Genomic DNA, 13324 nt, shown 5'->3' on the forward strand with positions numbered 1-13324 from the left:
CACAGCCAAGACTGTGCAGACCTCACAGTTGTCCCTGGATGCAGGCACCAACCATGGGGCCCTAGACAAGGGACCCAGGATGAAATAAGTACCCAGAGGGGACCAGAAAAAGGGTGGGAAGGATCCCAGAGCTGACACAGCCCGGCCCCATCACTGACTTGAAGTGACACCCAGAACAGAACTGGAACCATGCAGAGCTCTTTAAAATACATGGTCTCAGGGGTATGTGGGTGACTTAGTTGGTTGAGCATCCAACTCTTGATTTCGGCTCAGGTCATATCTGGGTCTTTAGATCAAGCCCTGCATCAGGCTCCATGCTGGGTGTGGAGCCTGCTTAAGATTCTGTCTCAGTAAATTAATTAAAATAAAATAAAAAGAAATAAAATAAATAATAAAATAAAATACATGGTCTCATCTGATCCCACAAGGTGGGATAATTCACCTATGGAGCTCAGAATGCTAGTGTCCGGCAGGGTGTCTCTGCCCTGGGCAGGGACCCCACCAGTGAACTTGACCCTGCTGGACAACATATAATTCCCTTCCTTATGGCCCAGCTGCCCCACAGGAAGCCCAGGCGCTGGGCTGCCTACCTTTCTTCCTGGCCAGGGTGATGATGTCCGCTGCGCTCTTGCTCATCACCTTCGTGATGTACACCGGGCAGTTGATCCGGCCAGCGATGGTGATGGCCCGAAACACGGCCTCAGCCTCTAGCTGGGGACACGGCAATACACGGGTCACAGGAGGGAGGGGCAGAGGCAGTACCACCCCCCAAGGTCCCCAGGGCTCTCCCTAAATCAAAGTCCTTCAGTTTTCTTTAATTAAGTATGGCCAGAGGCAAATCTATTGCATCAAAGGAGAAAAATATTAATTTCTAAAAAGAAAAGAAAAACTAAGTCAAAACGTATCTGGTTAGAGGGCTGGAAGGCAGTTATATTATGCTTGCTTGGGAGTATGCCGCATGTTCTGTTAGAAGGGGACAGGCCAGGCAGGATAAAGCATCAAAAGGCCCATAAAATCGTCCATTACTTATAAATGCCTGAGGTAAGTGAACGCATGTGTCCAACATACGTTCCTTCGTGCATTCAACAGCCACAAGAAACCGCTTGCTGTTTGGCTTGGTCTCTGCTCCCTCTAGACCTGTGTTTCTCAAACAAAAGGAGCAGATACATGTTTTGTATTGCTTTGTTTTTAATTTCCAGTCTGGTGATGGTCCCACTGCTGGGGACTGGCACTGAGTCTGAGTGCAGCCAAGGGGGTCCCCACCCCTCTCTCCCAGGTGGACACACTGGTCACACGCCTGGAGACAGGGCAATGTCCATGTGCTAGAAGGGTTTGTAAACGTTGTCTCAGGTCTGTCCTGATCTCACAAGGGACCAGGAACACCCCTCAGGGGTCGTGGAGCTCCCGTGCAGAACAATGCACCAGATCAGGGTAAAGAGTCTATCAACTCATGTGTTGTGTCCTCAGCATCCAGCACAAGGCCAGACCCACAGAAGACACACAGACACACACAGGCACACTCTCTGCCCATCATTCCCAGGGAAATTTATCCATGCTCTGGTCTTAGAACACAGTGGGCAACTTGCAGGGGAAGTTGTTTTGTCAGTTCTTTTTTTTTATAATGTTTTTTTTTTTAAGATTTATTTATTTAGTTTCATTTATGATAGACACAGAGAGAAAGAGTGAAAGAGGCAGAGACACAGGAGGAGGGAGAAGCAGGCTCCATGCTGGGAGCCCGACGCGGAACTCGATCCCGGGACTCCAGGATCGCACCCCGGGCCAAAGGCAGGCGCCAAACCGCTGAGCCACCCAGGAATCCCCCTGTTTTGTCAGTTCTAAGTCTTGAACATGCAGCTTCATTTTCCCATCACCAAATATACAAGGTCCTTGGTGAGGATCTTTCTATACAGTTATGACACTGAACTGTTTGTGGGGCCTTGAGGTGATGCTCCTGGGCCCTGGGATAGGCCTTTCCCTGGCTTCTCTGATTGATCCCCAGGCCCCAGGGCTCCCAAGTCAGAGGGCAGACCCCAGGAAAGGCCATGTGTGCTGGGATGCTCATGTCAGGGGAATGGGGATGGAGACGAGGGCTCTGGCCCGGCTGTTCCAGCTGGAACAGCATCTGGGGGGCCTTCAGAGAGGTCAGTCACACCCCAGGGGAGGCTCTGTTACCTCCTCAGGTCTGCTCAGAGCATGGCCCTCAGGACCCGTGATGCCCATCTCCAAGATCCGCTTCTGTTCCTGTAAGACAAGAGCGCTGAGTCAGAGATTGTAGAATGTCAGCCGGGAGAGGCCAGTCTTCCAGCCCCCTGGTTAGGCAGATGGACAGCTGAGTCCCAGGGGGGTGAGTGGTCTGCAGGAGTCCAACTTGGGCTGCGGGGTGATCCAGCGCTTCTCGACTCCTCCACTACACCTGCCCCATTCCGCCCTTGCAACTCTGGATATCTACACCTACACCTGCTCTCTATTCGGTGCCCCAACACCAGTGACAGGTGGGGGTGGAAAGAGATGAGCTCTAAAGACCACCTACTGCCTTGCCAGTCTCTGAATCTGCTGCAGGCCTCTCCTGGGGGAAGAAAGGTAGTGTTTGGGTATTGCAAGAATGTTGAAATCAAAATTCCTAAACTGGAGTCCAGCCACAGAACTGGCCATCTCTGGGACTTTGGGCAGGTTCTTAAACTCTCTAGCCTCAGCCTCCTCTCCTTCATGCTGGGGACAAGAGTGCCTGCATGTTACAGCTTCTACAATGAGGCAGTGAGGGCGCATGTGTAAGATGCCCTCACAGGACCTGTGTACAGCAGAGCTCGCTAACCGGCAGCGGGCTCTCATTACCCCTCTTCCTGGTGCCGGTCATTCTAGCAGGAAGCCTCTCCCTCAAGCTTGTCATATAGCCTGGAAATTGTTCCCTGTGCTAATGCCCCAGATTCAACCCCACTTGCTTCATGCTTTCCTTGCCAAAGGAATACTATAATTTCTCAAAAAAACTTTTTTTATATTGCCCAGATGTCAGCTGTGCTAATTGTCACTGGTGCAGTTTCTGTAGTGTTCTTGGGCACATCTCTACCACGAGCCCCCAGCCCTATCAGCCATGAAAAAAACCCGACATAATTTCAACTGCACCTCTGGTTATTAAGTTTGAGTGAATTGTAAGAATGTAAACTAGAAGCAACATCAAGGTCTAAGAGCTGGGCTGGATTTCAGCTACAGAAGATGCTGTTTACAAAGCATTTCTGCACACTGTTTACACCATGACTTCACAATATGGAGAGGGATCCCTCTGCAAGATTGTTTAACCGTCTGTTACTATTTCTGTTGGAAACAAGGCAGGAAACAAAGAAGGGAGGAGGGAGGAAGGACACAAGATGCTATCATGGAGAAATACACAGATCACAGAAAAGACTGGAGCCGGGTTTCCAGTTAGAGATGGCGGACTGAGCACATGCGTTCTTTTTGCTCCCTTCTGAAAACCCCAAAGAAATGACAGGAAAGGTCTGCAAAAGCCACAAGAATGCAGAGAAGACAGGAAGAACAAAATTTTGGAAACTGGAAAGCAGATGAGAAAAAGGTAATAGATTTATTGGAGCTGAGAAAGCTAAATCCTACGTGGGCAGTAAGGAACCCTGAGACACCCCTGATGTAGAGCCCAGGAGCTGGGGGCTCCCAGCTGGACGTCTCACACGCTGCTCATGGGCATGTAGGGTTGGTTCATTCTAGAGAATGGTTTAGCAGTTACAACCGAAGCTGAATATACGTGTACCCGCCAGCCAGCAATTCCACTCCTGGGTAGACACACACAATGCCAACACAGGTTTAACAAAAGACTGAACAAGAATGTTCACAAAAGTTTTTTTTTTTAAGATTTTAGTTATTTATTCATGAGAGAGAGAGAGAGAGAGAGAGAGGCAGAGACACAGGCAGAGAGAGAAGCAGGCTCCACGCAAAGAGCCCGATGTTGGACTTGATCCCAGGACCCCAGGATCATGTCCTTCGTCAAAGGCAGACGCTCAATCGCTGAGCCACCTACGTGTCCCTCACAGAAGCTTTTTATACTAATAGTCCCAAAGTTGAAACTATCCCAATATCCATCAATTAGAGAATACACAATGACATATTCCTGCACTGGAATTCTACAGGGATGAAAAAAGAAAAAAATTGTTGTTTTGTGGACAACAGGGAGGAATCTCACAGACCGTTTTGAGCAAAAGAAGCCAGACGTAAAAGAACAAATACCATATTGTTCCATTTTTATGAAGTTCAAAACTAGGCAAAACAGATGCATATGGTGGGCGATTTCTAAGAGGCCCCCAACGGGCCCACCTCCTGGCTCCCATACCCTGTGTGACCCCTTGCAGGTGGGCTGGATCTAGCACCTTGGTTCTGATGAACAGAACAGGGACTAAAGAGATGGTATCACTACCGAGAGGAGGTCACAAAGGACTCTCACCTCCACCTTGCTCATCCTCCCCTTGTTCTCCCATTTGCTCACTTGGAAGGAAGCCAGTTGCCCCACTGGAGCTGCCCGCATGACAAGGAACCAAGCAAACTGTTGGGTAATGGTTATCCACCAAGAGCAGAGGCTATCAGTCTGAGAGCTTGCAAAGAACTGAATCCTGAGGACCAGCACTTGAGTGGGACTAGAAGTTCTGCCTGACATCTTCACTGCAGCCTGTGATAGACCCCACTAAGCCACATCTGGACTCCAGACCCATGGAACCATAAGATAATAAATTGTTATTGCTTTCAGATGTTAAGTTTTGGGGTACGTTGTAATACAGAGAACTAATGTAGATGGTGGTACCCAGAAGTAGGTGTTACCATAACAACCACCTGGAGCTGTGGGAGTGGCCCTGGGGCCAGGCAGTGAATGGAGACTGGAAGAATTTCAAGGTGTGTGTTGGAGAAAAGCCCAAAGTAGCCTGGAATGAACTGTCAGTAGAAAGTCGGACTTTGAGCAGCTTGGCAGTGAGAGCTCAAAAGGGAGCTAGGATGTTACTGAGGCTGGAGCTTGCTGTGTCAGAGCAGAAGGCTCAGCGGCGCTGCCCTCTGCAGTGATGTGGGAGCAGAAACGGGCCTACGGAGCCAGGGGTACAGCCCAGTGAGCTGTTGGGGGTTCTGGCTGGTTCCTTGCTGCCACTTGGAATAAAATGTGAGAGGAATAGTAATGGAAGCAAGGGATATTAAAAAGGAATCAGGTGCCTGGTAACTCAGTAGGTTAAACGTCCAACTCTTGATGTCAGCTTGGGTCTTGATCTCAGGGTCATGAGTTCAAGCCCCACATTGGGTTCCACACTGGGCATGGAGTCTACTTTAAAAAAAAAAAAAAAAAAGAAGGAACTAGGTCATGATGGCCTTGAAAATTCTCTGGTTCTCCAAAGAGCAAAAGATAATGCAATTAAGACATGCCTTCATGGGGCACATGGGTGGCTCAGTCAGTTGAGCATCCAACTCTTGACTGGCTCAGCTCATGATCTCAGTCCTGGGATCAAACCTCGTGTCAAGCTCAGCATGAAATTTGCTTGAGAGTCTCTCTCTCCCTTTCCCCCTGTTCCCCAACCCACTCATTCTCTCTCTCTCTCATTCTCTCTCTTTCTCTCCAATCAATAAATAAATCTTTTTTAAAAATCTAAAATAAATGTCTTCTGAGAAAATATCAAATCTAGGACATAAGCCACAGATAGTAGTCCAGAGACAAAGCTGGGGTGTGGCCCCACAACATTGGTGAAGAACTGGAAAGAGAGGCTAATGCCTCCAAGGTGAATCAGTCACAGAAAGGCCCTTTAGAGAGGCTGACAGAGAACCCCAAGAGCCTCTCTAACAAGAGCTCAGGGCGTGAGCAGGGTAGGAGTGAGTGGGCTTACCTGGAAGAAATCTGTGGGTGTCTTTTATCTGATGGATTCCCAAGGAGCAAATAAAAGCTGGGAGAACCACCTTAGGAAAACACTGTCAGCCGGGGCTGAATGGTATGAAAGGAGGCAGTGGGACCTCCAAACTCCACTGGGCAGGAAGCAGGTTCGGTGACAAGCATGTGCTATCTTTAACGGAAAGGATGGATGATGGAAGTGGGTGGACAGAACCAAGAGTCCAGAAGGTGGAGCCAAGAGCCATGCAGAACTATTCTCAGGCTCCAAGACCTAATCGGGGACTTGCCAACATGTACCCAACAGGATTTCAGAACAGCTTTGGGCCAATCCTGAAGCCTTCTGTTTCCCCTCTTGGAAAGGAATGTCCACCCATTGCTGTATGCTGTATGTTGAGTGTATGTTGAGGAGAGGCAGAGAACTAGCCTCTTTGTCTCCGGAGACCTCCAGATTGTAGGAACCCAAGGAGCCTCATCTACATACACCTAGATCTGACTTAGACACTTCCAGTCTTTGGGGCTGTGATGGCTCTGGAGGACCCTGGAAGGGGATGGATGTGCTCTGCATGTGAGCGGGACACCAATCACTGGTCAGAGGACAGACTGGCAGACAGCCTCTGAGAGGGCCCCCAGTGATCCTCACTTCCTGGCATTCACACCCTTGTATAATCCCAACTAAGAAGTTAAGCCGGTAGCTAATGTTCATAGTGAAGCATTAGAGCTCATGCTTAGCCATCGTGGCGCAGCCCTGCTGTGCTCCAGAAAGGCCTTTCATCCCGGCTCTGTGCCCCATGTTATAGTGAACAAACTTTTCACATCTGAGCCCCGGTTTCCCTATCTATAAAATGGGGATGTCTGTGTCATGGAGTAGTTGTGAACATCACTATATAAAGTCCATAGCATCATGCCTCGTATTCACTACTCTAATTAGATGCATCCAAATGTTCTCCTGTATCTTGCCTGATCTTGCTTTGTGACGTCATGACCAACCCATGCCCCTGGACCTGAGGCCAAGTGGCCGTCCCTGACCTCCCCCTCTTCTTCTCCATCCAGTCAGTCAATGAGACCTGTGGACTGTGCTCCTTCCCTCACACACTTCACTCCTTCCACCTCCTCTATCTCCCGTCTTCATTTCTTCTAATTGCAGGAGCACAACCTAGCTGGTCACCCTGAGTCTATTTCTTTTCCCATCAAATTCTCCATCCTGCAGCCAGACTGATCAAAATGGGGTCATGTCTCTCCCTCTCCAAAATTTTGTATAGCTACAGCCTACTGTGTATCAGATACTGGATTTCACATACATGATATCATTTCATTTTCATGAGGCAGGTGCTTCTGGGTGAAGAGCAGGAGCCCTCGCAGGGTAAAGTTCCCTGCCCAAGGTCAGAGGGCTGGGAGGCGAAGGGGCCTGGGCTCTGGCCATTATACCTGCTCCCCAGGCCTATGAGATAATGAGCAATACCAGCTTCCACATGCTTCACCTCTGGCCTCCCCCAGGTTTGCAAAGCGTCTCCATCCAATCCATCAATCCTTTCTGTCCCTCATGCAAGCCCCAAGAGGGTCACAGGGCAGTTACGCCAACCCTACCACACACGTGAGGAAGCTGAGCCAATAGGAAACACGGCCTGCAGAAAGCCCCCCGTGGATGGTGTGAGTGTGACTCACCCTCGGAGTGTCTGATGTGCCATTGAGTTCTTGGCTGGACCCTTCACGGCCTAGCCACCTCGCTGATCGACGTCCCCACCCCTCTGATCACACAGTGACAGCGCCGGGGACGTGGACCGGAATGGCAACGGTGGACAGCCATGCCACTCACCTGAGCTATCAAGTCTCCATTTTCGGCGTGGACCAAGATCACAGCTCCCAGCCCCTTCAGGAAGGTGAAGGCTTCATAGAGCTGAGGGAGAAGAAACGGGGTGGGGGGGTAAAAATATCATAGGCTGAGCATTTGCAAAGACAGCTCTTCTGCTCACAGCATCACCAGCCCACCGGCCCCTGCAGAGGCAGCACGGCTGCTCCGTTCATACCGATGGAATGCTTGCTCAACCAGGTAAGCCTGGGAAAGGCTCTCCCCTTGATCCTGACGCACTCTGGATCCCAAAGCAGGAGGCAGAGCAGAACCAGGCCGAAATGCCCTCAGCCTTGGTGTGCGTTGTGCCTTTTGCTTTGGTGGTGGCTCTGCCCCACTGAAGTGCCTGCATTACCTCTGGGGACAGTGTGCTGGGACCTGGCTTCAGCTCCGCTGACACTGTGTAACTGAGCGTGCTCAGCCTGTGCTGTGGGCAGAGTTCTGTAATAGCTCTAACACTCAGATAATACACACCCTGTCAGCCATCGGCTTATTTAGGCAACGCAGGCCCTGCCTGTTGCCCGTGCCCTCTTCCCACCTGCAGAGGATCTGCACTCAGACAGGTGCCCGAGGTGAGGACCAAAGCCACCACGTTCCTTCTCCCGGGCCTCTTGCATTTTACCCTGGTTCTGTATGCATGCGAGACAGCACCCCACCCTCGGGACGTGTGCTTTTAGACGTGGACAGCAGGTGGTGATGGGGGGGGGGCTTTGGGGGCAGGAAACACCTTCCAGGATCCCCCCTGGCTCAACTCCATCTATCCCTGGAGCTTTGGTGGTTAGAATGAAACAGGTGAAGACCTCAATTACCCTAGACAGACAGAGTGCTATTTTGTCATGAGACTGAACCAACTTTAGCCTTTTGGTGTCAAATCAAAGTCCTCCAGGGCATCTTGGCACAAGTTAGTCTCTGTAACTCCAAGCGTTTATTTTGAGAGGCAAGACCTAGATATGTCTCCCACTGATATCAAAGTGCAGGTGATAAGGAATAACAGCTTATCAATGCCCATATGTGTGCCCAGCACTGTCCTAGAGTCTTGTATTAGCTCATTGAGTCCTCTGACACCCTGTAGGAGGCAGGTGCTCTAATGAGTCCTAAGGCACAGAGAGGTTGGGAAAGCTGCCTCAGGGGGCACAGCAAGTTGAGGATTGCAGCCAGTCTGGCTAGAGCACCCACGCCCTTTGCCACCACACTGCCCCCACCATTTTAACCAGCAGAGGGCAGGGCAACGATAATAAACACAAACCAGGAGTCCCAGTGGTGTGAGGAGGCCAGGTGGCCGCAGACAATAACCCCGACACCCACATCACTACAGCATCACCTTCTCAAGCTCCTCTCACCCACATGACAATTGTTTGAAGCTGGCACAGCCAGAGGTGACCACACTGCATGGATGAGAAAACTGAGGGAGGGAGTAACCTCAGCCACTCAACTAGCTGGAGAGACAGCCAGGGCTCCCCCCCTGGGTCAGAGCTAATGACTTGGTGCCCGAATTTGCTATATCTCCAGAATGAACTGCTGAGCTTTTGGAAAAGTACAGTTTCCTGAGCCCTACCAATGAGCATCTGTCACAGGATCTAGGAGTCTGTCTATTTTATTATTATTTTATTTACTTATTTGAGAGAGAGAGAGGGAGGAAGAGGGAAAGGGAGCAAGAATCTGAAACAGAGCACAGAGCCTGACATGGAACTTGATCCCATAACCATGATTTCATGACCTGAGCTAAAGAGTCAGATGCTTCACCAATTGAGCCACCCAGACACCCCTAAACGTCTGTCTTTTTAAGGAACTTTTTAGATGTTACTAAGGATGAGATGGGTTTGGGAACCACCAAGCAACCGACTTGACCTCACACTAGTAGCCAGAAAGGAAAGCAGGCCCAGCAGAGGTGGGGACCACCATAGGTCACACAGCAATTTAGTGTCAGAACCAGGACTTGAACCCAGAGCTCTCCCCCGCCTGTTCTGACAGCTCCTTTGCCCTGTGCTGCCTTATGCAACAGAGTGGCCTATTCCTGCCCCAGAGAGGAGGTGTGCAGGTGGACCTACCTGGCTATCAGACATTTGATAGAGATCCTTATATGCCATGTAGACTTGGAAGGAATTGACACCTGTTTCAAGATAAAAAAAGAAAACAGAAAAATGCATTTAAGAAAAAAAAAGCATTCCTTTCCAGTAAATCAATGATCATAGTACAGAGTGGTAACCACAAAGACAGGTGTCACTAGAACTCACAGAGGGGGCATCAAAACCAGCCTGGGCTTGTGGGTGAGGGGGGTCAAAGGAGGCTTCCAGAGAAGTCACACAAGCTGGATCTGAAGGAAAAGAAGGGAGGAAGAAGAGGAAGAGGGGGAGGCGGAAGAGGAGGGAGGAAACTGGACTGAGAGGAGGGTGAGCATGGATGGTAAGGTGGACGAAAAGACAGGGTGTGAAGGTACTAGAAGTGTGCTGGATTCAAGGGACCATGTGTTTTTTTTTTTAATCCTCTACTTTTTTTTATTATGGTAAAATACATATAACAAAATTCACCATCATAGCCATTCAGTGGCATTTAGTGCATTCAAAATGTGCAACCATCACCACGATCTACTCGAGCATGTGTTTTTAAAGGAAGGAGTGACATGATCAGAATTTTTTGTCTCAGAAAGACTATTTTGGAAGGAGTGTGGAGGATAGGTCTACAGAGCATCATAGGGAAATGGCAGATGGTAGGAGGATGCAGATGGCCAATAGGACAGGTGTGCTGAGGCTCTGAGTCAGGGCAGGAGCTGCAGGGGTGAGGTGGGGTGGGGGATTCAAGAAGGTTGAAATGACAGGACTCACGGGCTGTGTGGACAGGCCAGGAGGGAGCAGGAGACATAGGAGATTCCTTCCTAACACACCTTCCAGTTGCTTGAGGACAGGGACCATGTCTTATATACTCTTTCAATTTGCACACCCACTATATGTGCTGTGCCATTAATGTTTGTTCATGGAATCCAGAAATGTTTGGGTAAGAATACGAATTTAGGGCAGAGTATTAAGTGGAATTGATACTTTATACTAAAACAATAGTGAAGACAATCCTAAAGTCTTTTCTTGTGCAGAGAACCCTAGCCACAAAAATTCCCCATCCAAATTATCAGAAAAAAATTTAAAGAGAAAAATAACATTCAGAAATTAACATTAAAAGTATCAGTTTTGAATTCATCAAGTATACTTAAATAAAAATAGGCAATTACTTGATAGTGTATTCCTTGTAAAGACAAGCCCTTTTTAAATATAAAAACAAAACCTCATATATGCAGAGACACAGATTATCAGTGAGAAAACAGGTAAAACTACAGTGAGAGATAAGTTCATAACCTTAAATGCTTCCTTACTTCTTTAACATAAAGAGAAGCAAATATTAACCTAGTAAGCTTCCATGATAAGAATTTTTTTCATGCTAAGAAATTTTTAAAAGGACAATTCACCAGAAATTAGAAGTAAATGACAAATAAAAGCAGAAATAATGAATTAACAAACATGGTAAGATTAATAAATACATCCTAGAACTCCATCTTGGGGGTGAGTGGACTGAGTCAAGTCATCTCATATTGGAAGCTGTCTCAAAAAAATCATGACAGATTTGAATTGTTATCAATGGAAATCTTCTGTAGGGTAATTCTTAAAACCTCAAAACAAAAAGCAAACAACCAACACGGTAAATATATATGCAACAAATTTAACAGAGGTTTTAAAAAAGATCCTCTGATTTAGAAAACACCAGACAGCAGTTATTTTGGAGGGAGGAGGGTGTTATGAGGGGCCCATGGCGATTCCACTGGGGGGTATCTGGCAAAGTCCTTCTGTTTGCCTGAGTGGGATAGTCTTGTAATAATTCATAAAGTCACAGTTTTTTTTTAATTTTTTTTTAAGATTTATTTATTTATTTATTCATGATAGACACAGAGATTGAGAGAGAGGCAGAGACACAGGAGGAGGGAGAAGCAGGCTCCATGCCGGTAGCCCGACACGGGACTCGATCCCGGGACTCCAGGATCGCGCCCTGGGCCAAAGGCAGGTGCTAAACCACTGAGCCACCCAGGGATCCCCAAGCCACAGTTTTTAATTTGTGTGGTTTTTCTGCTCCTGCTTTATGCTAAAAATATTAAAATCAAAACGAAGAAGCCAAAAACCCCAAAGGTAAACAGTACTTTCAGATAATTTAAGAAAAAAAAAAGTGGCTAATAAAGATAAAAATATTTGCTCTTATTTATAATCAAAGTAATTAGAATTAAAACCTCAGGACTATACCACATTTTAAAATATGTTGCCCAGTGCTAGTCAAAGTGCATCAAAATGAGTCCCTCCTATATACCAATTTGCACCTGCTTAAAAAACCAATTAAGCAATGCATATCAAGAGTAGCAAATGTTCTCATATGTTTGGCCTGATAACTCCACTCCTAGCAATAGAGCCTTGGAAACACAGTGAGCTCTGGAACTCCCAAAACCTCCCAAATTCACATATGCCATCATCATAGTTTTTCTCCAAGGAAGCGGCATGGAACACCAATTCTCAAAAATTGTGCTGAGCCCTTATTGGACTGTCCACCCATTGATGATACACGCCAGTTCTCAGAAACCCCTTACTCTATCCACCCCATGCCCTTGGAAGCAGCCATGTCCATACCAGGTGACCCCAGACCACAGAGGTTAGTGCAGGGCTAGGCACCCGGCAGATGTTGAGCTGAGCCAGGAGGAGGGACAGAGTCAACCTAACACCCAGAAACTGGCTGGTCTCCAAAACAGATGTACAGATACATAGCAGGCTGCTGCCTTCCAGCCTGGTGGCTACAGAAGCAGAGAATGCAGGTCAAGGGTGAGGGGAGAACAGAGTTGGCTCAAAGACAAAAGCACAGATGAGCACGGGGCAAGGCTCCATGGCGTGGAATCCTTGGGTACATGTCATTATCACTAAGGCAAATCTGCTTCATTAAACTTAAGCCAAGCTCTAGGGGGATTCTGTTGTTTGCAATCAAACCTGGAGATGCTAGTATCTAGATTGGTAAAGAAAAATGGATTCATCAACAGTAAACAGTTGGGTTTTTTTTGTTTTGTTTTGTTTTGTTTTGTTTTGTTTTGTTTTTTACCGTAGGGCTTCTCACAGATTTTAACATGATCATGTGCATTAAGAATATTCAAGAACAGAATGAACAGAGAGCATTTCCCAAACTTATTGGACCTCGGATGCCCTTTTTCATGAAATATTTATTTCCTCACTCATCAAATATTTACTAAGTACTTATTATGCATGAGCACCATTCTAGAAGTTCGAGATACAGCTGTGAATAAGGAAGGAAGAATGCCTGTCTACATTCTACTAGGAATAAGCCATAAGCAAACAAGTAAGTAAGGTAATTTCATGCAGAGAGGGGAGCTAGGAACAAATTAAACAGGATGGTAAAATTTTTAAAGTTTCACAAAGGTTTTACAGTGACTCTGTCTCTCCCAAGAGGCAGATCTATTTCTCCACTCCTTGATCGCTGGCTGGTCTGGAGACTTGCCCTGAGCAAGGGCATGAAGCAGAAGTGGCGCCATATTGGCTCTAGCCGTGCCTTGGGACTTCATGTTCACCTTGGAGCCCCATGTGAAG

General features: G+C 47.7%; 1 protein-coding gene across 5 annotated transcripts in view; it reads right to left on the minus strand.

Annotated features, from left to right (window-relative positions):
• The window catches only part of CRMP1 (collapsin response mediator protein 1), a 74160-nt gene that overhangs the window by 15296 nt on the left and 45540 nt on the right, over positions 1-13324 (minus strand). For all 5 annotated transcript variants that reach the window (XM_077878677.1, XM_077878675.1, XM_077878679.1 and 2 more), the window contains exons 5-8: positions 9755-9816; positions 7674-7754; positions 2173-2241; positions 591-711 (exon numbers count right to left, since the gene is read on the minus strand). In XM_077878677.1, coding sequence (XP_077734803.1) covers positions 591-711; positions 2173-2241; positions 7674-7754; positions 9755-9816 — 333 coding nt within the window. The remainder of the gene's footprint in view (positions 1-590; positions 712-2172; positions 2242-7673; positions 7755-9754; positions 9817-13324) is intronic.

This window comes from Canis aureus, chromosome 2 (assembly GCF_053574225.1).
Source record: "Canis aureus isolate CA01 chromosome 2, VMU_Caureus_v.1.0, whole genome shotgun sequence".
In the NCBI taxonomy this organism is placed as follows: Eukaryota; Metazoa; Chordata; class Mammalia; order Carnivora; family Canidae; genus Canis; species Canis aureus.